Below are 27037 nucleotides of genomic sequence, written 5' to 3'. Positions count from 1 at the left end.
TTTCTTAACGCTTTATTTCTAATTGGACTGTGATGATTTCATAACCTGTATGTTTTGTGCTGTGCTTACTCACTCAGTTGCATTCGACTTTTTGTGAGATGTGAATAAATTCAGAAATAGCTTATCAACATCAGAGTCATTATGGGCAGTGTGACATGTTGTTGTGGTTTCTGAAGTGGGGAGTCCATGAAGGCAAGCCAAGGAAGTGTAGGAAGATATATTAGCACTTCTGTATTTAAAAAGATTAAATTTGGCCCTGAACATTTTTCTGTTATTTCATAAAGTGAGAATATTTATTCAGCAGTATATGTATAAAATTTATAAATAGACAGATATATAGGTGACAAGATCAAACATGTTTGGATTGAGAAGACTCAGACACGAAGTTGAAGGCCACTGGTATAGAGGAAAGAACATTAACACACATGGGTGCTGGTCATAGTTCACCTACCAACTTGCTGGGTAAAACTGGGCAAGTTACAAAGACACTCTAGGTCTTCTACATCTATAAAGCAAGGAGGGTTGTATAAATGTCACTGAGAGCTCTTCCAGTCCAGTGATTCTATAGTAGTTTTGTTCTTGCTTTTCCTGTCAAGAATAATTATGAAGTTATATGAGCAGAAGGTTATGTTGTTGTTATTCAGTATTTGAACTGGATGAAGTGCAAGTTTATTTCTGAGTCCCTGGAACATTTCTAGAGAGATATTTCTCCTGGGCTACATCCCTTCTCTATGGCGCTGCTGGTCATAGATGTGACGATGTCAAACAAACCATGATATATCCTTAAATTCTACTAACTTTAGGCATATTAACAGAGGACATAACACAATTAGTAGTAGAGTACAGGTAGATGTACCTAGACACAGTTATGTGTGGGTGCACCTGCACACACAAATCAATCCTTACCTATAGTTTCAAAACTTACCTGAGTTTCAGGGGCTTCCCAGGTGGCTCAGTGGTAAAGAATCCACCTGTCAATGCAGGAGACATGGGTTTGATCCCTGGGTCAGGAAGATCCCCTGGAGAAGGCAATGACAACCCCCTGGAGTATTCTTGCCTGGGAAGTCCCATGGACAGAGGAGCCTGGAGGGCTACAGTTCATAGGGTCGCAGAGTCAGACACGACTTGGCAACTAAACACAATAGCTTATTTTCACTGCCTTCATAAATTGAAATTCAGAAAGAATCAAGATTTAAGACACAAAGAACATTAAATATAGTTTTAATAGTTAAAAGACCACGTTGATTCATGCATACAAAACTTCAAGTGTCTACTCAGAAACTGGCTTTTGAGACAGGATTATTTTCAAAATTTAGATGCAACTAAAAGCCCAAGAGGTTAGCAAGCCTTTATTTAGCTCTTTGATGTAACTTCAAAGAAATTCAAATTTAAAAAAGAAATTTAAATTTTACATTTTCTATTGAACTCCTTTAAAGACATTATTTGACTTTAAAATTTGATAGAGTAAGATGTTAGGTTTCCGTGTTCTTGGGAAAGAACAATTGATGGCTTTTCTTCACATAATTAGTTACACAATTATTGCATAGTCAGTTACTTAAAACTTCATTGAGTTTTAAACTCAATCAGATGAAGATGTCTTCTCAGACATCTTTGATAAATGACTTAACATTACCAAATACTCTGTTAGCACAGTATTTTAACATTTAATCCTAAACACACTCTTCTTGTTAGCTTGAAGAAACTTTAGAGAGCATAGTAAATGTTTGATATCTTCCAAGTACTTTGGATTTTCTAAATAATACTATATAATATATAAAATCACAGTCCTTTTATGAAGTCTTTTGTTCCAAATGAAATATGACATAAAAACTAATGATAATCCCAGAAATCTTTACTATAAAGTTCAACTATTAAAAATTGTCTGCTATGATTTACCTGTGAGAATAGAATAATCACATTCTGGCACATTGTATGTAACAAATGCTTCATTTGAAAGATTTATCTTAAAGGGAAAAATGACTGAAGAAAAGGAACAACAATACAACAAAAAGAATGACAAATCATGACTTTTATTAAAGGATAATTGATTTACAGAATTTTGTTGTTTTCTGTCAAACATCAGCATGAATCATAGTAATACATATGGCCTCTTTTAATATAAGCAAACATTGAAAATATTCCCATGAGGATATGAGTGTAGACAGTAGAATGAAAATAAATAGTAAAAAAGAGCAAAAATAGAGAAATGAGAAAAATTAGAAAATGCAAATGTTCTATAAATAGAAAAAAAGAAGCTCAAACTCCATAATTAATTTTATTTTGTATAGTAATGGAATTAAAAGAGTGATGGAAAATACCACTTTAAACTTAGACCTGTATTAGCACAGCCTGTACTTTGTAACTCACTAAGGGTTTAGAATGCAATCATTTTGCTGTTGCTTGGAACAGCCACCCAGGAACAAATTTCACTAACCCTTCCAACTGGTAACCAATCCACAAGCTTGAATTCAAGGTTCTAACCTTTAGTGTTAATGCTGATCATAGAAGAAGAGCTACATATTCACCCCGGGGGAGGGGCGGTTCGTTGGGGAGGAAGAGGTCTGTCATTTCCGTGCTACCCCTCCACTCCGGGAATTAAAGCCAGTAGCCCACCATATACTCCCAGGTCCGGAATCACTGTACTCCCAGGGCATTCTAGCAGCCCAAGAGTTCTGTGTTGCTTGCTTAGCAGAGGATAAGTTTGTTTGCATTATTGTGTATCCATTTTGTACTATGTACATGCACTGTCTTCTTTTGATCTAAGTAATTCCTGCTTTTCCTAATGTTTTTTAAAGATTGAGAAACAATCAAGGTTTGGACTTTGGAAGGTTTTTTCTGTTTTAACCAGGCAGCTTGGTTTTTCCATGCCACACCATTCACATGCTTCATTTTCTTTTCCAATTTTCTCGACACCAGGGACCTTTTTTAAAATATGTATTTCTTATTTTTAATTGGAGGGTAATTGCTTTTCAATATTGTGATGGTTTCTGCCATACATCAACATGAGTCAGCCATAGGTATATATCCTCTCCCTCTTGAACCTCCCTCCTACCTCCTTCCCCACCCCAGCCCTCGAGGTTGTCACAGAGCACTAGCCTTGGGTTCCCTGCATCATACAGCAAACTCCCCTGGCTATCCGTTTCACATATGGTAACGTGTATGTTTCAATGCTATTCTCTCAAATCATCCCACCCTCTCCTTTCCCCTCTGTGTCCAAAATTCTGTCCTTTATGTGCGTGTCCTTTGCTGTTGTGTGCATAGGATCATCCCTACCATCTTTCCAAATTCCATATATTAGAGATCTTTTTAATATTAATTTTCAATTTCAGAATCAATTCAAGTCTATAGAAAAATTGCAAAGGTCATACAGAGAGTTTCTGTACGATTTCTTATTGTGACTTTCTGTCATTGCAATGGAGATGAGAGACCTTTAACCTGAGTCCATGGACTGACTTCAGACAGTCCACAAACTCCTGGAATTTATGCCAAATTCTGCATTTGAATGAAAATGCACTTCATTTCATCCAAGAACTATATAGATTAAGATTGTACTTTTAATGTCATCAATCCTTTTCTCTAGGTGCAATCTCAGTTGTCTTGTTTCCCACTCTAACGCATTTTTTGCTTTATTAGAACAATAGCTGACTCCAAGCATCACAGGCACCAGTGTGCATGGGTGGATTTTTGTGTGTACTACAGCATCATCAAAAGATTCTTTATCAAATTTGTAATTTTCCGAGTAACTTGATGCTGTGTATTCATCTAAAATATATTAATTCTGTTGTTTAATGAGCTCAATGTTCTTTCAAATGGAATTTGCTACATTATACAAAAACCTGAAGTTCAACCTCAAGGTCCTGCTTCAGAATTGCCTGGGCTCTCAATACAGAAAATTTGCTTTATTTTTGTTTATTAATCCTCTGAAAGCGTTTGGATGCACAATGTATCCAAACTATTCATGTCGGCTGCCTACATTTCCAACATAAACTTAACAGCAAAGATTATTCAGAAACATTACCAAAGCACAGCTGCTTTCCCCTGAAACTTTAATGAGAAAAAGCCATGAAATTACCACAGACCTATTTTTCTTATGTCTGGATAGAGTGCATTATGTGAGGTCATTTTCACTCTATTTTAGTTCTAAAGATAGAAGATAATTATAACATTAGCCATCTAGGAGTCTATGCAACACTCCTAAATTTAAAACTTCTAAACATTTTTTAAATTATTGACTAACATTAGGGTGTTTTTTGTCAGACTTACAGATTCCAGTCTGATGTTAGATTATTCATCCAAGTTGAGCCCCCAAACAAAGAGAGCCAAGAAGAGCCTTCTCTCTGGAGAGGAGAAAGAAAATCTGCCGAGTGACTACATGGTGCCTATTTTCTCAGGACGGTACGTATGGATTCTCTCCCTGGATCTGATTTTTAGAAAGTGGAGAGAGATGTCCCTGGTGGAACTATTTAAAATTAAGACCCCATGCTCCCAATGCAGAGGACATGGGTTTGATCCCTGGTCAAGGGACTAAATCTCACATGCTGAAATTAAGAGTTTGCATGCCACAGTGAAGATCAGGGATCCTGCATACCGCAAGTAAGACCCAGTGCAGACAAGTTAATTAATTAATTAATTTTAAAAAGAAGTGGGGAATAAATGTTTTCAGGTAGTAATAATAACATCAGCTATCATTTACTGAGCATTTACTTTGTACTGGTTGAGAAAAGTCTGAGAACCTCGGAACTGTGCATAGTGGGAGATGTGATCATTGTGAAAATGTTTGCCATTACATAGGATGGCTGTATGACAACAGAGATTATGATTAGAGACTTATTTCTAATTATGTAACTAGTTGAAACTAGAAGCAGAGTATTGGATGCTAGTGATTGGACACTATACAGTTGCTATAGTTAGGGCACAAAGAAAGGTTAAAACTATAAAATATTGGGTGAACTAAAAGAAAAAAATCAAATGATACATTTAGGTAAACTGGTTGCCAGTGTGGTTTTAATTATTATTCATTAAGAAGTAAAAAAATCCTTAGATAACATAGACTAACTAAAAGCATTGCAGGCATAGCTTGAATGCCTGGCTTATATTTGTTAAATATAAAATAGATTACTATTTATTTTGAGATAAAATTCAAACAAAATAATCACTAAGTCACAAGTCTGTGTAATGCCAAATTTCTGTTTATAATATAAACAATTTTGAATGATAATATATACAAAGAAATCTTGAACAGAGACTTGTCTAAGACACCAAATTAAAGTTTAACAGAGACTATCTGAGCCTTCCCTGTTTATTTTCCTTTGAATGGACATTATTCACAAAGCTAATGTGATGTTCAAAACAAGGTTGCCCTCTCTGGGCAAAAGCTATCAGGAAAATCAGTAGGCAATAACTCGTGATTTTTGGTGACCTACTTCTGTTTCCCTGCATTTTCTCTTCCCATCGATTTTGATGATTCCTTTCCCAATTGTTTCAGAGGCTGATGTCATAATTGCTGCAAACCTACTTAGGAAAGGGATAAACAATATTCTATTTTTAGCCTTTATTTTCTATCTTTGATTTTTTATATCTGATTTTTCAAATGGAACTTTATAGACAAACAGGCTTATATTGTGAAGTATGCATGCCCAGACTCAGCTTCTTCACAGTTGGTTTAATCACACCATATTCCTTTTAGGAGATGACTAGATTGGAGGAGAAAAATATTTAATTTTGTGCTTTAAAAAAAATCGTTTAAAAGTCATGTCAGCTTAGCATTAACCTATATGGCATGACTCTCCACATGTGTGGGCACAAAATGAATCTTCTCACTCTCTCCAGCTTCTTCCTGCCCTTTTCTCACCAAACCATTTTGTTCCTTCCAGACCAGTGTCAAGAATTATTTACAGAATAAGCTGTGATAGATGAAAGTTTGAATAAAAAATTTATATTATAGGTTTTATTTCCAGTTCTTCATTTTTTATATGGAGCCATCTCCTATATTCTATTACTATGAAGATAACACTTCATAATGATGTTCATTAACATCTAAGAGAATGGGAAAGTAATGAACATTTGTTGAGTACCTGTTGTTTGCTGGAAATCATTGTAAGTGCATTATATATAAACAATCCTTCTAAGTCCTCCATTCAGCCCTGGAGTGGTATTAGTATGTCAGTTTTTTGCACAAGGAAATCAAGGCACTTGTAATGGTTGAGTTGAGAGTCTCCCTAGGACTGGAAAATGCAAATATAGTACATTTTTGGAGAATACGATTTCTTCTGGATGGCACTTGAAAATTCCACTTCTTACAGTCTAGGTAGGGCTTCCCAGGTGACACTAGTGGTAAAGATCCCAGCTGTCAATGCAGGAGACATAAAAGACATGGGTTAGATCCCTGGTTGGGAAGATCCTCTGACGGAGGGCACAGCAACCCACTCGGGTGTTCTTGCCTGGACAGAGGAGCCTGGTGGGCTATAGTCCATAGGGTTGCAGAGAGTCAAAGAAGACTGAAGTGACTTGGCACACATGCACCGTGTAAGTAGAGCTAACTTTATGTCACCAACAGGTTTTAAATTGAGATAGAGGATTGCTTTTGATGTTAGCATCATATTCTTGCTCTTATACCCAGATTATAGCAGGGTTATCGCTGACATGCACATATGCACTTACTTAAAGGCAAATGTCCTTGCTGTTCTGGGTCACAAATATATTTTTAAGTGTACTTGAGTTTTCCTAATTGCAGTTGCCGCCCTCTTCCCCACCCCCAACCTCCATGTCCTGTGGCGTGTGGGATCTTCCTGGATCAGCGGTCAAACCCATGTCCCCTGCATTGGCAGGCTGATTCTTATCCACTGTACCACCAGGGAAGTCCCGCATAACCTTTATTATTTTGGAAAGGAAACTGCTAGGCATAAGGATCACACATACATTTATAGCTTATTTATGTGTGCAGCAGCTCTGGGTAATGCATTCTGTCATCTGAGTTACACAATCCAGATAAAGCACACTAGTCATAAATCAGGATCCCAGTCACGCAACTGTCTGTCATTTTACAATGCTGTCTTCTCTAGAAGGAAGTCATAAATTAATATTTTATTACAGACTAAACTGTGTTTATACACACTAAGGAAACCAAAGAAATTATATTGGGCAAGTTACCTTACTTCTCTGTGTCTTGTTACCATATGTCTAAAGTAGAAAGGATACAGTTTACTTCGAAGGGTTGTTGTAGGGGAAAATGAGATAATTTATGCAAACAGCACTTGGTAGAGCACCCTGGCCACAACAGGTATTACTATTGTCGTCATCATTTGTTAAGGTGAAGGTCACGTCCATGTGTGAAGAGTTAGCTCCTATGGGCCAGTGTTTTGTATGTCAGGTTTTCCTTGGGCACAGTGTACAACATCTGCGGTCTGGTGCTTTGAACTTGGCAAAATTGGGCAATCTTATCACTGACATCCACAATAACCATATTTTGCTCTTATTTTATTTTAGCCAAGTGCATGTCAGTGGAATTACAGACACGGAAGAGCAAAGAATTAAAGAAGCTGCTGCTTACATAGCCCAGAGGAATCTCCTTGCTAGTGAGGAAGGCGTAACAGCCAGCAAGCAGTCCTCAGTATCTAAGCAGTCCGTGTCCACGCTTCACCAGGAAGAGGCCTTTGAGAAGAAGTCAAGGAAAGTTGCCATTCGAGAAAAGGCGGAACAGCTGTCACTGAAAAAAACGGTAAGAAAAGACAATTTAACATAACTTACAAAAGTATAAGTGCCACCACTACATATAAAATGGGCTTCCCTGGTGGATCAGATGGTAAAGAACCTGCCTACAATGCAGGAGACCTGGGTTCAATCCCTCGGTTGGGAAGATCCCCTGGAGGAGGGCATGGCAACCCACACCAGTATTCTTGCCTGGAGAATCCTGTGGACAGAGAAGCTAATAAGGACCTACTGTAGAGCACAGGGAACCCTACTTAATACTCAGTAATGATCTATATGGGAATAGAATCTAGGAGTGTTTACATGTATGTGCATAACTGATTCACTTTGCTGTGCAGCAGCAACTAATACAGCATTGTAAATCAACTAGACTGCAATAAAATTAATCTTAAAAAAGTAGAAATGCATGTAACATTGTGCATGTGTGTAATAAAGATTAATTAGTTTCAAATGAAGAAGTCTGTGGTCTTGTGGAGAAATAAGAAAAAAGGGGAAAAGACATCAAAATGTATAGTTCAAAGAAAGACAGACGTTATAGTTTTAAATTCTGTGAAATTTTAGGTTCTACAGAAATTAAAGTTCTTGAGAACCTTAAGAAATCTACCTTTGGAAAGTACAATATGTTGCTCAGGCTTAGAATGTTAAAAATTAAGTGATATGTCTGTTTTTTAAAAGGGATAAGGGGAGTTCGTTTGCTCCAAATACCAAAGTAAGACTCCAAATGGAAAAATGATCATTTTGATTTCTACATTTCATTTTTGTAGCACATGTTACTTTGGTTTCATGTCTTGATAATTTTTTTTCAGTTAGAAGAAACTGAGGCATTTCATAAAAAGTTGAATGAAGATAATCTTCTCCATGCTCCTGAATTTATCATTAAACCTCGTTCCCATACTGTTTGGGAGAAAGAAAATGTAAAATTACACTGCTCCGTAGCCGGCTGGCCAGCACCTCGTCTCACATGGTACTCTATCTTTTTGAAAGCTTCTCATAGAATTGATTACTCAAAGTTAATTTTAAATCCTGTGAAAACATGTGGATTTATGAACATGCAAGAGTCAGTGAAAGCATCTGTAAGTTCGAGTAAATTTTTTTAAATAGTGAAGAAAGAATATATGCATGGAAGGAAGAATGATTTTGCATCCATTATAATTTATTATGATACTTTATAGTTCGTCTTATACAAATGGGTCTTTATCTTATATAAAGTGTTAAAATTTAGTCAGCATATTTATTTGGTAACATTTTGTGATGAAAAGCAATGCCGCCTTTTAGAGAAATAAAGCCCAGAGGGCTTCATCTCTAGTCCTTATGTGAGCTGAGGTCCTAGTTTCTAAAGCCAAATAAAGAAGGGGATGGGATGGGGATCTATTTCTAATAGGAGGTCTGAAGAAACTTTCATTCCATAAAGAAGAAGCTCCCCTTTTTTTCTGTCCATTATATATCCTATTGCAATTGTCAATGACTTGGTAACCCCTAAAATCAGAACTCATATGGCATGAATGTCTGCCATGGAGAGCAGGAATCTGAAGAGGACTGTAAGCCAGTTTTAAAAGGTGTTTTCCGTCTTATTCTACAATGTGGGTATTTTGCATGCTGCTTTCTTACTCTCAGGAGGGTGTCGCAGAATAAACGCTGCAGAGAGTGGCACTGTTGCCCACAGGGAACCAGCTCCTTCTCCCTTTTCTGTCATTTCTAATGTTGTTTGGACACCTCGTTTACATAATGGAGGCTAACAAGATAAACCCTTACCTAAGGTTATTCTTAAGGAGCAAGTGGTGAGTTGTTTTTTTTTTTTTTTAATTCACCTATAATATCAACCTGCCTGTGACCAAACTGGATTTACATACAGTTTTTCTTGTACATAAACTTTTCCCAGGGTTCTTGAGTTTGAAAGTGAGAGAATGAAAAACAAAGCCAGTTATTACCAAGATAAATAATTTATAGTAAACAAAGATGAGACGTGTAAGAACATATTTCAATGAAAATGAAGTTTAAAAAAACCAATTTCCAAGCTTTAAAAGTATAAGTATACTATCGTAACCTGGGCTTCCCTGGTGGTTCAGTTGGTAAAGAATCCGCCTGCAATGCCGGAGACCTGGGTTCGATCCCTGCATTGGGAAGGTCTCTTGGAGAAAGAAATGGCAACCCACTCCAGTGTTCTGGACTATACAGTCCATGGGGTTGGAAAGAGTTGGACACGACTGACAAACATAGTAAGCTAGGAATCTGTTCATCTTTACCCCCTGCCTTTGTCTCTGCCTATTGGGTTACATAGATTGGCCTATAAAAGGGACATTTCCTCTTAAAAACTGATTACTTTTTACCTCAGAAAAAATTCAAACTTTCCTGTAGAAATTCATAAAGAGGGACTTCCCCAGCAGCCCAGTGATTAAGACTCTGCCTTCCAAAACAGGGGATGGGGATTCAATCCCTGGTTGAGGAGCTAAGATCCCAGAAGTTGTGTGGTGTGGCAAAAAAAAGAAAGAAATACATAAAGAATAACAAAGTTTTAGCTCCAAGAAATATTACTTGATGAGTAAAAAAATTCCTCATGTTTCATGAATTAAAATGTACTACTGGTAAATGAATACTTGGAGTCTTTAAGTAGATATATTTATTACACAGTGTCCTATCTCTGTTTTCCTGATTTTTAAACATCAGAGTTAAAGATGACTTTCAGAAGAATACAAAGTGATCTCTGTAAGATAAATATTAATTTCTTAAGCATTTACTGATTCTGTGAGATACACAGTCACTAGAATACAAACATACCATATACCACTGATGTCACTAAGCCAGAGTGATGAGGTTCCACAAAGGCAGAGCTCAAATCCCATTGGAGATTGAACTCCTCACATGGTGTTCTTGGGCTGAAAAAGGAGTAATTTAAAAACAAACAAAAAGATATAAACTCCACTGAAAAAATATGAGATGACTAAACTTGGCAACTCTTAAAATTCCAGTCAAATTTAAAAATAGAAATACTGTCAGTTTTTAGTTACCCTCACTAATGGGGCTGGGAGTATGATTAATCCCTCAAATCTTTCATGTTTGGCTTTGAAGTATTTATTTCCTTAACATGTGAATTTTATGGCATCAGGGCTCATTTTAATCAAGACAAAAGCACAGAGACAAGATTTGTCTCAGGAAGGACTGGAAGGCTGTTCGTTGACTGGGACAAGACTTCTCTAGTTCCTGCACCCCCTTCAGTGCTTGGAGAACCCAAATCAATTCTGTTCAGAAACTCTTCCAGGAGGGACAAATCAGAGCACTTCACACAAAGCCCTGTTGCCTTACAAGTCAAGTGTGAAGTAAATATGAAAACAAAAGAATCAGTGGACCACTAAGAAAATAGTTCACCTTCCTTTAGCGAACAAGGTTTGCCCCTGGATAAAGCTGAAATTTGGACAATCAGCTAGCAGATAGCTAAGAACTGGCTCTGGCAATAGCTAAGGTCAGGTTTTGTGGGGCAGGAGGGTTATACAATTTGAGGAGCATCCTTTATAAAAAAAAGGTTATAAAGTTAGTTACATGCATTAGTTCATAAGGGGACCTGTGCTGATGAGAGATCCTGCAACTTCAACTTCACTAGTTTCAAGGTAAATCCACCTCTGGAAGTAAATTTCATGTGGGATTAATATATTATACCTTCCTGGATGTGTTGCCTTTTAAAAAATAACCATTGAATGAAGCTCTAATTTGCTTTGCAAGCTGCTGGTCCAGATTACGCAATCTTCAGTGAGCATCCTCCCCCTCAATGAACAGAGAACCCACAACTCAAGCGAGAACCAAGATGTTGGTAATTAATTTGCTGGCCTTGATGTCTCTTTGGTACCGAGCTGCCACCTCCTGGGCCTGACTCTGAGTACAAGTATGAGAGAAACCATTGAGAATGACCTTCCTGAATAGAAGAAGGTCAAGTACAGAAACAAGTTTCCAATGCTGCTGAGGGCAGTTGTGCTGTCTCCACTTGAGCCTTTAGGTCCTAAGCCACATCTTTCCAAGTCATGTGTGCCCTGGGTCTGACTCCCTAAGACTCCTTTCCAAGGAACGTTCAGTTCCAGGTTTCCACTGGCACCCTCAGGCCATGGAAATCCCTGAGGCTGAACAAATGATATCAACATACTGCAGCTGCCCTTCAGCCAGCCCCTGCATACTGACTAAATCTGGATGGAGTCTAGAGCGTACCTGAGGAGCGCTTACTGACAGGCGGGCCCATCACTCATCACCATCACTCATCACGGCCAGGTGCAGAGATGCTGAGCAGCACTGCCCTATTCCCAGTTCACCTTCAGAGCAGAAGGAAGCCTGTGGGCCCTGGGTGCAGGAGAAAAGTTAGTTGCAAAAGACACAGCAGTGAAGCTGGCCATCCAGAAGGAGGGCTAGCCAACAGAGAAGGAGAAATATATATGTGGTGAAAAACCAGTTGTTTAATTTAATAGGTTACATTTATATAATAACTTGTTTATAGGCAGTATACTGTTGTAAAGGGGGGAGGAAAAGCATTTATGCTTGTATCTTTATTACCTGCATAAAGAAGCTCTGAATGGACATATAAAACCTAAGGAGAACAGTTAGCTGTGGGGAGAAGCTGGGCAGAAGGCAGACAGGCGTGAGAAAAGAGAATGTTCCCTGGGCACCCCTATATTTTCTGATTCTTGGATCATATGCTCGCATTGCCTGGTCAGATTGTAAGAAGCTATATGAAATAGGGGAGAAAAGTTCTCTTTAAAAGAAAGAGAATTAAATTAGTTGCACCGCCTCTTTTTTTAGAGAGCCAGATTTAATTGCATTTTGATCCCAAAGTCTAGATTGATTTTTGTCAGTGGAAATTGGGATTATATAATCTGCAGGGAGCCTCATGCCAACTCCTGGAACAATATATTGTTACTATCACGTAACGCTCATGTGTTCACACACTCAGTGTCCTTGTTTTCGGATTTATATGTGGATCCTGGGCTACAGTCCATAGGGTTGCAAAGAGTCGAATGTGGCTGGAGCAACTTAGCACCTGGGTTAGATCCTCAGGCAAGACACTTAAAAGACATATTTGAAATTCTTCACATTATCCCTGAAGTCATTGCCACTTCAGGGACAGTGTGAAGACAGACACTTAAAGAAACTTGTCATTGAACATGATCATAGTTCAAAACCTAGGGATAAGATAGTATGAGAAATGTATTTTAAGAAGAGTCTGGAAATTTGGAAAAGTCTTATTTTATTTTTGCAAATTATGAGAATTCATAAATTCCATAGTAGAATTAACAGATGAATTTTTTACAAGATTAGAGTTATTCACAATGTATTTAAATTTAGCAATTACTGCCATATTATTGTAGGAAAACAACCTGCATTTAAAATATTAAAAATTATTTATAATTACTTTTGAAGTATAAGGGTTTGGGATTTTATTTTAGATTTTTCTTATTTACAATCCAAATTCTATGCTAATAGAAGAGTTAGCTCTCAGCTAATTGGTTTTCAAAGTGAGTAATGGCTGTTTGTTCAAAACAATAGGGTTGCATTCTAACCACACTTTTGAGGGAAGGGGATTCAACGTGATAGAGATCATCTTGGCAGCATTATTTGCTGACAAAGAAAAGTTAGAGTGAAGTCCTTTTGTTTGACCACATTTTACACTGCCAAAGAGCTTTCACTGTAACCCCTTGTTATCAAATTCAGCCTAGTATCCAGACAGACATTTGTTTGGGGAAATTAAGTGTATGTTTTACATACGTATATGAAGAATATTATTCTAGAAGTAATGTGTAACAGAAGTTCATTAACTAGTCGTTCTTACACTTCACATGAAAACGATGTGGAAAAGGGTGTACATCTAAATACTCACAAGAATTTCAGAAACCTGATAAATAGTCCCAGGGTATAGATTACTCTCTAAAATTAGCCGATGAGTGGCCAGTTTGGAATTTCACTTTCCAGAAATAACAAGCTGTGAAGTGTACACAGAGCAGGCCTCAAATTCTCCTTCTCTGCTCTGATTTGATACTGAAGACAGTCAATCACAAGTGGCTCTGAACCTGAGTGCCTCGCAAGGTGAATTCCTTGGAGAACAGACTTGAATAGCTTCCTCATTTAATCCTTGTGTGCTGCTTTAAAACAGGCACTTCTAAAAAAAAAACAAAAAAAACAAAAACAGGCACTTCTTACACTGACATATAGAGTCCCAGTGGAGAGAAAATGTGTGTGTGTGTGTGTGTGTGTGAGAGAGAGAGCGAGAGAGAGAGAGAGAGAGAGCGAGAGAAATCTATTTCAAGCGGTCACATTAGAAAACTGAGGGAAAGGCATTGAGATACTAAGTCACACAGGACTGGAATAGTGGTCCCCAGACTCTGGGATCTAGAGCCTGATGATCTGAGGTGGTGCTGATGTAATAATAACAGAAATAAAGTGAACAATAAATGTAATGTGCTTGAATCATCCTGAAACCATCCCCCGCCCCCTGGTTTGTGGAAAAATTTTCTTCCATGAAACTGGTCCCAGGTGCTGAAAAGGTTGGGGACTGCTGGACTGAAGGACAAGGAAGGTAAAGCAAGCCTAAGAGCTGCAAATGCTATTTTAATTTAAACTTTATGGAAATATGAACATCATTTTTGGTCAGAAGCCAGATCAAGTGTCACTCAGTTGTTTGGTCAAGTAGCACCAGCCACACACCTTTGGTGTGTTTTTTATATCTTCTTATGTTGGGAAGAAATACTGAAAATACCCCAGCACAAAGAAAACTGAGCAAAACGAAGCTTCTGAGTCGACTGTGAAATGACCTAAACCGATTCAGTCAGGAGAACATGCTCATGATTAATGTGTTGGACCCTGTCATTCATCCAAACTAGGAATGTTCCAAATTAAGAGCAGCCAGCAGATTGCTTTTTACAGCCCATCTCTGATCAAACAGTCCTGTCCGCCTGGAGCCCTGTGGAGGGCCAGCTGCCTGAGGCCGTTTGTGGACTGTCAGAAACAGCTAGGAATGATTCCCAAGGGAGGGGCAGAAGGCTGTGCCCCTACACCTGCTACACAGCTGCGATTCCCAGTCCACCCTCCCGTTTCACATCCAAGGAAACCAAGACAAACAGCCTCAGCATACCTTCTTCATCTGCACTAATTTTAAATTATCCGTATCATGAAGGATGGATTTGTCAGAACTCTGTTCCTTTGCCAAAATTCAAGAAGCACAATTGAATTTATGATGTTACCCAATGACTCTGTTCAGTCCAATTTAATAAACACTGCCTAATATTTTCCTGGGATGGCTGCTTCCTTGAGAGTGGGAATAGAAATCAATACGGATCAGACAGAATCCGCATCTTCAAGGCACTCATGGTTTAGCAGAAGTGACACTTACCCAACCATAATTTGATTAACGTTATACCTTCCCATTTGAACCAAGTAACACTGATGTGAAGAGGAGGGAATGATGTTGTGTGGAATTTCAGGGCGGAGATTATTGAAGTGGCATTTGATCAGAGCCTTGAAGGATGAGTTGGAATTTTGCTAGGTGGAGAATGGTGTATTTTTTAAAGTGTAGAAAAGGGTGCATTTTAGGGACATAGGGCGTGAGTGTGAGTGTGTGTGTGTGTGTACACAAGCTGGGGAGAGGAAAGAACTGGCTGAAGATTATTTCCTTTCTCTTTCCCTTTCTATAGCTTTCCTTGCTCCCAAATCTGCTTATAACCATGTCCAAAAATCTGAAGAAATAAAATGCAGCTAAATAGAGAACGGGGCTTCCCCGTTGGCTCAGTGGTAAAGAATCCACCTGCTAAGCAGGAGACGTGAGTTTGATCCCTGGGTCGGGACGATCCCCTGGAGAAGTTAATGGCAACACACTCCAGTATTCTTACCTGGAAAATCCCACGGACAGAGGAACCTGGTGGGCTACCGTCCCTGCGGTGGCAAAGAGTTGGACATAACTTAGTGACTAAACAGTAACAACAAATAGAAAACAGTTGGAAAATGGAAGCATCCCATGTTGTTGGGAGCCAGACCTCCTGGGTTCAGATCTCAGCTCTGCTGTTTTAGCTGTTAAAGCTGGGGCAGGCTACTTAACCATTCTGTGCCTGAGTTTTTTCATCTGGAGAATGATGTTAAAAGTAGTAGCACTGGGAATTCTCTGGTGGTCCAATGGCTGGGACTCTGAGCTCCCAATGCACGGGGCCCAGGTTCAATCCCTGGTTGGGGAGCTAGACCTAGACCTAGACCTCGTGTGCCATAGCTAAAGATACTGTACGCTGCAACTAAGAGCCAGCACAGCCAAATAAAAAATATATTTATATTCTTTAAAAAGTAGTGCAACCTTATGTGGTTGTTGTGAGGACTGAATTTACTAATCTAGACATAAAGTACTTAGAGCCTTTCCCGACTCTCAGTAAATACTCTGTTTCTATTATGGTTATTAGCATTATTTGTGATAACTATGCACAGGAAGTGGAATGTCTGAAAAGGAAACAAATGAAATTTAGCTCCCCTTTTGGGCAGAAAATGGCTTAAGCAGAAAAGCTAGGTCCAGCACCATCGCTGCTGGCTACTGAGAACATGAGGCTTCTCTGGTGGCTCAGACAGTAAAGAATCCTCCTGCCAGTGCAGGAGCTGCAGGAGACTTGGGTCCGATCTCTGGGTGGGGAAGCTCCCCTGGAGTAGGAAATGGCAACCTACTCCAGTATTCTTGCTTGGAGAATCCCATGGACAGAGGAATCTGGCTGGCTACAGTCAATGGGGTTGCAAAGAGCTGGACACAACTGAATGACTGAGCACGCACTGAGAACATGAGGATGTGGTGATGAATCAAGGTTCAGACTCAGGGGCCAGTGTCTCAGGAGCGGCCCCTCCAGGGAGCCCCTGCCTCTCAAGACTGAGCGGCTTCGCCAGGAATCGGCAGTCAGTAAAAGGGACTCTTTTAAGGTTCTATTTATCGGTAGTTTTCTTTCATGACTGATATTCTAAGTTCTTCCGAGCTGAGAGCTATGTTTGCTCATGACAGAATAAAACAAATATAATGAGCTTTCCATGCAATGACAAGGTTTTGAACAATGTTCAGGAACGTCAGTGGGAAGGATGTTTTGCTTTCATCCTACACGGACAGCCAACAAAAAACCCACTCAAAGCCTTCCTCTCTGTTGTGTCAACAATGGTTGTCTTTCTTTTCATTTTCAAGTTCATCTATTGAAGTATAATATGTACACAAAATAGTGTGGCATGGCATATAAATGTAGACCTTTGATTAATTTTTGTAGACCACCTACACCCAGGTAACAAGCACCAAAATCAAGAAATCAAACATTATCAACACCCAAGGGACCGCCTTCATCCCTGCCCCTTGCTCTGACTTCTAGCAGCATTAATTGATCTTTTCTTGTTTTGTACTTTACATAAAAACAATCATTATGCTCTTTTGTATCTGGCTCTTTCCACTCAAAATTATGTATGCAAGATTCAAACACAAGGTTGGGAATGGCCAACTTCTTGAGTGTAGTTTTTGTAACGGAGGAGGGAAGCACATTCATCAAGAAAGTTTATGATACTTGTAATGAATTTTATTTGCATTTATTGAGCAGACTCTGCTATTGACCTCTGTGCTACGTCTACAGATGTTTTTTCAAGAAGAACAATTGTGTGTGTGTTAATCATGAAGCTGTTTACACCTCAACTTACTTCACCTCGTTTCCATTGTCCCATAGGTATAAAAACCAGGTGCCAATAAATGTCCAGGCACATCCTGAAAAGTATGTCATCGAAAGCCGATATGGAGTGCACACTCTGGAGATAAATGCGTAAGAAACATCACGGTCTGTGTGTGTTGCTGACAATTGCTTGGCGGGGGGTTCTCCCCTCTTCCTCCCTACACGGTGGTATCAAGATGGGGGACAGTCCCAAGTATTGCTTCTCTTGGTGCACACCTATGAGTGATAATCATGACATTCTTACCAAGCCCATGTTACTGCCCAAAGTGATCTTTTGAATTTAGTCAAAGATGATGAGGAAAAATTCATTTGTATCTATTTAAACTTTTGTATGGGCTTCCCAGGGGCTCAGTGTTAAAGACTCTGCCTGCCAGTGCAGATGACTCAAGTACGATCCCTACGTTGGGAGGAAATGGCAATCCTCTCCAGTATTCTTGCTGAGAAAATCCCATAGACAGAAGGGTCTGAGGGGCTACATAGATCTATGGGGCCGCAAAGAATCAGACACGACTGAGCAACTAAACAATCCTTTTATGTACTTTAGAGTTCTTCTCAGGTATTACCAAGAAAAATCACTTACAAAATAGGCATTTATATTCAGCTGTCTTCTCAGAGTCCCAGATCTGCACCAGCATTATACACATTTGCCTTTAATCAGTGTAGACCAATGAAGTTTGAGGTGGGTGACACTGAATGTAAGCTGGACCTAGAGAAGTTGTTTTTTCCTTCAGCTCACCAGAAACTGTGTGGAAACTATGTGCCCATTCTGTCAACCTGTAGATGGATGCAGGGCCTGACATTGAGATATTTTTTTAAAGCAAATCAACAGCAAAAATTTTAAAGCAGAATCCACATCAAAGTTGCTAGGTCTTCAAAGGTGCATCATGTCTCCTAACATGGTTTTGAAATCCAAGCCTACTAATGTGGATGAAGAAGTTACACAAGCTCCCAGCATTTCCGGTTCAAATAAAACGATGACATGCTGCAAAGTCAAAGTAGAGTTTAAGTCATTCTAATCTCAGGAGATATATAGCTTTCTCAGATCAGAGAGGTTGGCACAGGTCATACTTGGCTTCAAGCAGAACCCTGAGACCCTGGGATTATCGCCAAGCAGGGACCCCTTCATAAAGACCCATCCATTCTGTCAGTTGGTGATTCATCCAAGTCGGCAGCGAGCTGTGTAGTTGCTTTATAATTAAGTATCTATGGAAGAAGCAACCATATTGACCCACCTGGGATTCTATTTATGTCTGTAAAATTTCAACAAGAACTAAAATGTCATCAATGAAACTAAAGAAGAACAGTGAAGAACACGAACCCTGGCAATGATAAAACAGCTTGCATTGAAATTTTAGCCTGTTCATCTCTGCATGAGAGCCTTTTCTCTCTAAAGTGAAAGTGAAAGTCACTCAGTTGAGTTGACTCTTTGCTACCCCATGGACTGTAGCCCTCCAGGCCTCTCTGTCCATGGAATTCTCTAGGCCAGAATACTGGAGTGGGTAGCCGTTCCCTTCTCCAAGGGGATCTTCCCAACCCAGGGATCGAACCCAGGTCTCCCAAGACATCCCTGTGTCTGCATCATAACTTAGAGGAACTTCTGAATGGCGCTTCTTGTATTGTGTTGTGGGCCTGAACATTAAGAATTGAGGGACAGATAACTTGTTTGTACTTTGAGGCTAAAACAGAACCACACATTAGACAAACCTGAATCCGTTTGGGCATCTATAAGGAGAGGCTGTTTCTTTGTCTCTCCATCACACTATTACAGCCAGACTGAAACTCATCCTGAGGGAGGCCCCTCCAGGTCTTACCTGCTACAGAGGTACATGACCAGACATTTTCTGCCCAGATACAACTTTAAACCAATTTTTCATCACACTGTTCATGCTCTATATACTCAACACTTCGTTGGCTTTTATTTTTGGACATTTTAAATTAACTCAAGCTAGGGTCATAGTAGACTATAGCTGTTGGTATGTAGATCTATTGGCCTATGTAAAATCCCGCAGGGAACTTGATTAGAAAGTGTAGCTTTGTCAAGAGTCCCAAAGAGCGGTGTGTTAACCAATGACGTGCTATGTGTTGTGTTAGCAAAGAGATCCTTGACAAAACAGTCAGGAGTTATATCAGCCAGCCTTATCTGTTGAGACGGAACCCGTGGGTACCGAGGCCTCAGCATACTACTCCATTTTACCTAAATCAGGGGTCCCCAATCCCCCAGCTGAGGACCAGTACCTGTCCCGTTCCACGGTTGTTAGAATCGGGGTGGCACAGCAGGAGGTGAGCAGTGGGCAAGTGAACTAAGCTTCATCTGCCGCTCCCCATCGCTTCCATTGCTGCCTGAACCAATAGCCCCCTGCCTCTGCCTGTGCCCGGTCCCTGGAAAAATTGTCTTCCATGAAACTGGTCCCTGGTGCCAAAAAGGTTGAGGACCACTGACTTAAGGGACTTGAGCCTCCTTGGATTTTGTTATCCACGGGGGTCCTGGAACCAGTCCCCTGCAGACACTGAGAGATAACTGTACCAGGAGTGTCACTGCACCGGGCACTCATCCCATCCCTTCTTTCAGGTGTGATTTTGAAGACACGGCTCAGTACCGGGCCTCAGCGATGAATGCCAAAGGAGAAGTTTCAGCGTATGCTTCCGTTGTGGTAAAGAGTAGGTTTGCTGGACTTGTTTCATTCACAGTGTATTTTAAAAAAATTTATTCTCACTGCTAACATATAAACAGGTCAAGAAGCAGTTGTCAAGAATTGCTGCTTTCTTTTCTAGGATACAAGGGAGAGCTTGATGACACTCGCTTCCATTCGGGAGCATCCACCTACCCCCTCAGCTGTAAGTCTGAAAATATTTTTGCTGTGTCATCTCTGTACAATACTGTATAATAAGCTATTCCATAACACTGAAATAAATGCAGGTATACTAAGTCGTTTCAGTTCTGTCCGACTCTTTGTGACCCATGGACTATAGCCCACCAGGCTCCTCTGTCCATGGGATTCTCTGGGCAAGAATACTGGAGTCGGTTGCCATGCCTTCCTCCAGGGGATCTTCCTGACCTGGGGATGGAACTCATGTCTCTTCCGTCTCCTGCACTGGCAGATGGATTCTTTATCACTAGCGCCACCTGGGAAGCCCAAAATAAATGCGTAGTCTATACTATAATATGTGATAGTATGTATGTAATGGGTTTCCCAAGTGGCACTAGTGGTAAAGAACATGCCTGTCAGTGCAGGAGACATAAGAGATGTGGGTTCAATCCCTGGGTGGGGGAAGATCCCTTGGAGGAGGGCATGGCAACGCACTCCAGTATTTTTGCCCAGAGAATCCAATGGACAGAGGAGCCTGGCAAGCTATAGTCCATAGGGTCGCGAAGAATCGGACATGACTGAAGTGATTTAGCACATGTACATAATACCGGTAGTTAGTTTTATTTTTTTAGATTCTTTGGCTACTGTATTCTCCTTCTGCTTATAATTGCTTTATTCTGGTTTTATAAAAGCCTGGATGTGATGGGCTAAAAATGACAAATGCTTTTAAGTCTTTCTTCCTTAAGCTGAGAAAAATCATTATACAAACCTGCAGTGTGACTTAACCACACACACATAAATAGAATCTGGACTGTATCAGGGCAGTCTTATCTTTCTATATCCAGTGTAGCATCATCTCCTTCAGAAGTCTCTGTCGGCCCCCCACTGTACCCCAGCCCCCACCTACTTAGGTTATATGTCCAGGTGAGGCTGTGACACCTCTGTAAGGGCATCTACTCACTGAACACTAATTGTTAACTGTTTGCTCCCACTGACCCATGAGCCACTTGAAGGCTAGGCTGGACCTTTTATCTTTGGACACTAGAACTTGATGCAGAGTAGTATTTGATGATGAATGAATAAATGCATACACTAATTTACAAGATGCAATGTAAAATGAGCTCTAAGTGTGGTTTAATAACAAATTGTTAGTATTCTGATCCATAATAATGTATAAATTTGTGAACTTCAATCATGTCATCTGCATCAGAACTTTTCATGGGAAGCAATAAAAGTAAAACCCTTATGATTCTTCAGTAATTAGACGCTGACACTGTTCAGACCAGAAATGGTAGTCAAGCCCCAAATTTTTATTTTCCAAACATTAAAAAATAAGTGGTCATTTTGAAAATGGTTTTGGAAATGGGTCAGTTTTTTTACCTAACTGATTGCCTTGATGTCTCTCCATACTTCATGGAATGGCTCCTGATATTAATATGCTCAGTTGTAATCATTGGTATCAATCCCATGCACGAGAAGGGGTGCTGGGTGGGAATGAGGAGGATCACATCCAAAATCAAGTCCTTCTCTTGTCATTTGATTTATATTGAGATACAATAGCTGGAAAATTTGAAACTGTGATTTATAAATCATTTGATAGATTTGTTGTGATTGCTTTCGGCCTGTGCTCATTAAAATGCTTATGTCTCTTTGATGAGAAAAAAATAAATTACTGATGTTTGTTTCTGTTGTACCCAGTTGCCGTGACCCCTTACGGTTATGCATCCAGGTTTGAGATCCACTTTGATGACAAATTTGAAGTGTCTTTCGGGAGAGAAGGCGAGACAATGAGTCTGGGCTGCCGTGTAGTTATCACCCCCGAAATTAAACATTTCCAGCCGGAGATCCAGTGGTACCGAAATGGTGAGCCTTAATGATGAATTCTCACTGAGGCTCATATTCATAGAAGGTCACAGACTGGACTTGGTCCCAAAGCATGAATGTCTGTAGATTGCAGTTCTGTTTACCAGAACTGGCAGAAACTAGATAGTAGAGGACATAACATACTGGGTGTTACAAAAGTTTTTACACATATTTTAGAGTAGCAGAACTTTTATAACATGTTTGTGGAGATCATAATTTCTTATCACCGTGTAATACAGGGAAAGGATTACAAAAAATGTATTTTCATTTTACAAGTTGGATATATATTCATTTTGTAAGTTAATTTTATTTGGTAAGATAAAGTGAAATACAGTGAAGTCCTGTTGGTTCCCAGGCACTGTGGGTGGTAGTCAGCGTGCTCACCACGCAGCTGGCCTAAACTTCAGTGTCCATGTGGGCACCGGGCAGGCTGGGCCATCGTCAAGCGATGGCTAGGACCAGGACCTGAGCCCGGAGTGAAGCCAGTAGTAGCTGCAGTGGTAGCTGCAGCCGTGCTGCTGAACGTGGCCCTAGAGGAGAGGAGAGACCCCACCAGATGCAGCCTGGGAGCCCCCAGTGGGAGCCCAGATCCCCTGTCCATCTCCAGGACCCGTCTGTGTGGGGTCTGCACAAACATGAACTTCCTGGCCTAAGCACCATGACAGGAACAATCACACAGTAAACTCTGTCTATAAAACATTACAAAATAGAAGCATGTATACAGACATTGCAGTAAGGCACATAAGGCAGTTGCTAGAATTCTTCTGAGTTTGGACTCTCTGTTTATGAAAACTGCTACAACATTGCAAAGCAAATATCCACAGGCTTGGAAATAAAAATCAAATTTAAAGATTGCCACATTCAGTGAAAACGAACACTATTTCCATACAAAACTTTGGATGAAGCAGTTATTAACAAGAAAGATTTTTCTGAGTAATTTTTCTCATAATCGAAGGTACAGTAAGAAAATGTATAAATAGGCATTTAAATTATATACAAATCATAAAATCATCACAAGTTACAGGACATGTAAGAGGAAATATTTAAGATGCCATTATGTAAATATATATTTAAAATTAAATTTAGACTTACATGAAACTATTTGTGTAAGGAGATAGATCTTTTAGAAAAAATTGTTCCTCAAGAATTGCCAGCTCTAGAGTACAAAAATTTATATTTTAAAATAGTTTATCAGAGGATTAACCTAATGTTAATTTTATAACCATAACTATATAATTGTATATAGTATAAAACTGTATAATACTGTAACTATATAGCACTCTTAGCAGCATTAATAGTTGCATCAGCAGAAAGATCTTTCTCAAAATAAAATAAATCAAAACTTATTTGTGACTTTGCATTTGCAAAGATTGAATGATGTTACTTTCAATTTTATTAATTTAAAATAAAGTTGCTAAAAGTATAAATTTGATGGCCTAATAACTGAGGTTGCAAAAAAAAAGTCAAAAATTCTGTATTATCAATCAACATATTACAAAATAAAGTATTGTTTTGTATGTAAGAATTATGGCATGAAAATAATTATTTTCTTTCAATTTGTATTACCCTATTATGTTTTATAGATAATAAACTAGCTTTAGAGGAAACAGTTTTATATTTTAGTTCCTTAACTGTATTTTTTTCTTCTGCTTTTTGAGCCAGGAGCCTTGCAGTTTCATTTTGCACTGGGTCTTCCAGATGATATATCTGGCCGTGGTTCCTTCACTTCTGGTCTAGCATTTTAACCAATATAAATATGACACAATGACTCAAAGCCCTACAGACTTTCTCTGATAGATAGCTTTCAATATAGAAGAAGAGGAAAGAGAGAGATGGGGAGAGGAGCGAGTTGCGGGGAGGGAGGAAGAAGATAGTAATGGAGAAAGAAGTCAGTAAATTTGTTTACATTTTTCCCCCCAGGGGCACCTGTTTCTCCATCCAAATGGGTGCAAACACATTGGAGTGGAGATCGGGCAACACTAACATTTTCTCATCTCAACAAGGAAGACGAAGGTCTCTACACAATTCGTGCGCGAATGGGAGAATATTATGAACAGTACAGTGCTTACGTCTTTGTTCGAGGTAAGGCCTGCCAAAAAGCAGAACATCTGAGAACATTTAAAACACTGAGTCCGTATCAATCTATCCAAACATATTTTGGGTAACGATGAAAGAACTGTTTGAAAATTCCTCCCGGGACCTCCCTGGTGGTCCAGTGTTCAGGACTCAGCACTTCCACTGCTGGGGTGCCAGGGTTCAATCCTTGGTCTGAGAGCTATGATCCCACAAGCCACACGGTGCGGCCAAAAAAATTTAAAAATTCTCCCAGATGATGTAGCACAGGGATGTTAGCATCTGGTAACATTAGAATGGATGTGAAAAGGTTAACCCTAAAAGCACCAGCCTGAAGGTGACCGGTTTCCAGACTGCACTGCCATGCCTAGTGTCAGTACCTTCCTCTTCTTCAGCGAGCCACCAGCGCAGTCCTCTGCAGGTGCTTGAGAGGCTACATCCTCATGATGTGAACGAAGAGTCATCTCAGTTTAAAGAAGGAACAATAAAATAGCAATGGGGATTCACTCTTGACCTGTTTTGGAGAGCTAATTTACTATTTCATTCCAGGCCTTCTCTTATAGCTTTAATGAACCAGGAAGCAAAATGCTACAACCGAATCTTTAAGACAAGTTATCATTGTTGATTTTAAGAGTCTTTCTTTTCTCAGCAGTGTCTTGAACGGGTAGGGTATGTACAAGTGGAAATGTTCTTGCTACATGAGATCTGAGCACACTTGGAAGACCATGAACATGTCCTGGCCACACGGGAAGTGCTCTGTTTTCTTTTATGTGACTGTCAGTCAGGTGTGGCCACACGAGTAGACAGAGGAGGGACTCAGGAAAATAGAGTGTATTACACTCACAGGTCCTGGAGCACCACACCAGGCCACACGGGGAGGCAGCCACGTTGCTTGCTCAGGAGGCAGAAGGGTCAGACAGGAGAGCTCAAACCACAGTCTTTACTGGATTTCCTGTGGAAAAGGCAAGGCGGGGTGGGATAAACAATTCAGGATCAGCTAGGGTGAAGAGTCTCAGTGGACCCTAAGCCATAGGGATCGTGCCTAGTTGTCTGGTGCCTGGTGCTGAGATGTTAAGTCAGAGGAATATTTCCTCCTGGGGTACATGGCTGGATGAAGGAGGTCAGCCCTGGACAAGTTAGAGTTGGCTAGCTCCAGAAGATGGGGCAGGTAATCTCTCCCCAACCAGAAAGGTTTGTTTTTAAGATGTCAAAACATCACAATTTACAGAGAATAACTATATAAACAATATGGGTAGACTTGCTAATTTTTTTTTAATCCCTGACACTAAATAGAATCATGAATATCTAGGCATTTTGATCATGGTGGACTTTAGAGACCATCCAGGTGTCCTTAACTGGGATCCACAGACTCCAGAGGGGTCTGTGATTAAAACTGTACTTCGGTATAATTGGTTTCTTTGGTAAGCTCATGTATTTTATTTATGTCTTTAGAAGCATTATTCTGAAGACGGGACCTTGATTCTTTCCACTTTACCAGTTTTCCAAAGAAGTCTAAGGCTCACAAAATGTTAGGATTCCCCTTTATTTTAAGATGCAGAGACTAAAGCTCAGCAAAGTAAATTGATTTCCCAAAAGCCTCACGGGCTTCATGGGTGGCACTAGTGGTAAAGAACCTGCCTGCCAATGCAGGAGAAGTAAGTGATGCAGGTTCGATCCCTGGGTTCAATCACAGGTTCGATCGAAGGTCGCGAAGGGAATGGCAACCCACTCCAGTACTTTTGCTTGGAGAATCCCATGGACGGAGGAGCCTGGTGGGCTACAGTCCATGGGGTTGCAAAGAGTCAGACATGACTGAAGCGACTTAGCATGCATGCAGAAATCTCACAGTTATTTAGAAACAGAAGTGGTACTAAGATGCAGGTCTTCTGGTGGCTAACCCAGGATTTTAGTCAGGGAACTTGGCTGAATGGAACTTGAAAACAAGAAGTTTATTTCTGTCCTTTGTCCACCAGTGTAGAAGGATGGTCCAGATGGTCCTACTCAAAGCACTAGTTCAGAGCCCATGGTCCCATCTGTGTTGCTGCTCGGCTACCCCTGTGTGCTGCCCCATGCTCCCAGGCCAGCCTGTGAGAGGGGAGATGCAGAGAGGCACACAGCACTTCTTCTTGGTGAACACATCTCCATGTGTGTTGGGAGCTGGGGTGATGAATTTCCAGCTGGACAGCATGTTACCCGTGGAAGCTCAAGGGTTCCAGTACCAAAAGGCAACAGGAGGAGTGGACACTAGGGACGGTCAGCAGTCTACACCACAGCAGTACTCAGCAGTAATAAATGATCACTGGATTCTGCCTCGGATCAGCAACTGATGAAGATACATGAATATCTCTACCAACTGAAAACCGCGTATTTTGGGAAAAGTCAGATCTTGCGAGGGGAAAAAGGGGGTAGCCTTCTGGGTCATTTGCAGTGAAAATGGACACATTGGAAGTTATCAGCAAGTATATTTATTTAACCACCTTGATAGTCCTGACCAGATGAGAACTGAATAAGCAAACAGAGTCTTTGCCTCCACTCTCAAGTGTCTTACCTGAACTAGAGTCTCTCTGGTGACTCAGAAAGCACTGAGTTATTCCTTGAGGAGTCCCTCTGTGCTCTTTTCCTAGGAGCTCAGACACAGTCCAGGGTCTCCTCAACAACATTTCTCAGGGGCCATGCCAGGGTCATGGTCCTTTGCAGGTTGAGGCCAAATTTCACATTGCTAACTGCAGACAGGTGGAAGGATTGAAGTTTATCATTAAGCTGGTCTTCATTCCACAAAATGAGGGAAGATTCAAAAATGTATCAGATGTTGAGAGAATTGAGAAGATTCATGGAAAGATGAAATTGCAAAGACGAGCCTCAGAAATCGAGTTGTGAATGCAACTTTTAGAAGAC

General features: G+C 40.1%; 1 protein-coding gene across 2 annotated transcripts in view; it reads left to right on the top strand.

Moving 5' to 3' along the window:
* Positions 1-27037, top strand: part of MYOM1 (myomesin 1) — a 117030-nt gene that overhangs the window by 17411 nt on the left and 72582 nt on the right. For both annotated transcript variants that reach the window (XM_069568339.1, XM_069568340.1), the window contains exons 3-10: positions 4258-4395; positions 7486-7717; positions 8514-8671; positions 17397-17489; positions 19969-20057; positions 20172-20234; positions 21905-22069; positions 23990-24151. In XM_069568339.1, the coding sequence (XP_069424440.1) occupies positions 4258-4395; positions 7486-7717; positions 8514-8671; positions 17397-17489; positions 19969-20057; positions 20172-20234; positions 21905-22069; positions 23990-24151 (1100 nt within the window). The remainder of the gene's footprint in view (positions 1-4257; positions 4396-7485; positions 7718-8513; positions 8672-17396; positions 17490-19968; positions 20058-20171; positions 20235-21904; positions 22070-23989; positions 24152-27037) is intronic.

Source organism: Ovis canadensis, chromosome 23 (assembly GCF_042477335.2).
Source record: "Ovis canadensis isolate MfBH-ARS-UI-01 breed Bighorn chromosome 23, ARS-UI_OviCan_v2, whole genome shotgun sequence".
Taxonomy (NCBI): domain Eukaryota; kingdom Metazoa; phylum Chordata; class Mammalia; order Artiodactyla; family Bovidae; genus Ovis; species Ovis canadensis.
Note: the sequence above shows the minus strand (reverse complement) of the source record. Positions and strands in the feature narration are given on the sequence as shown.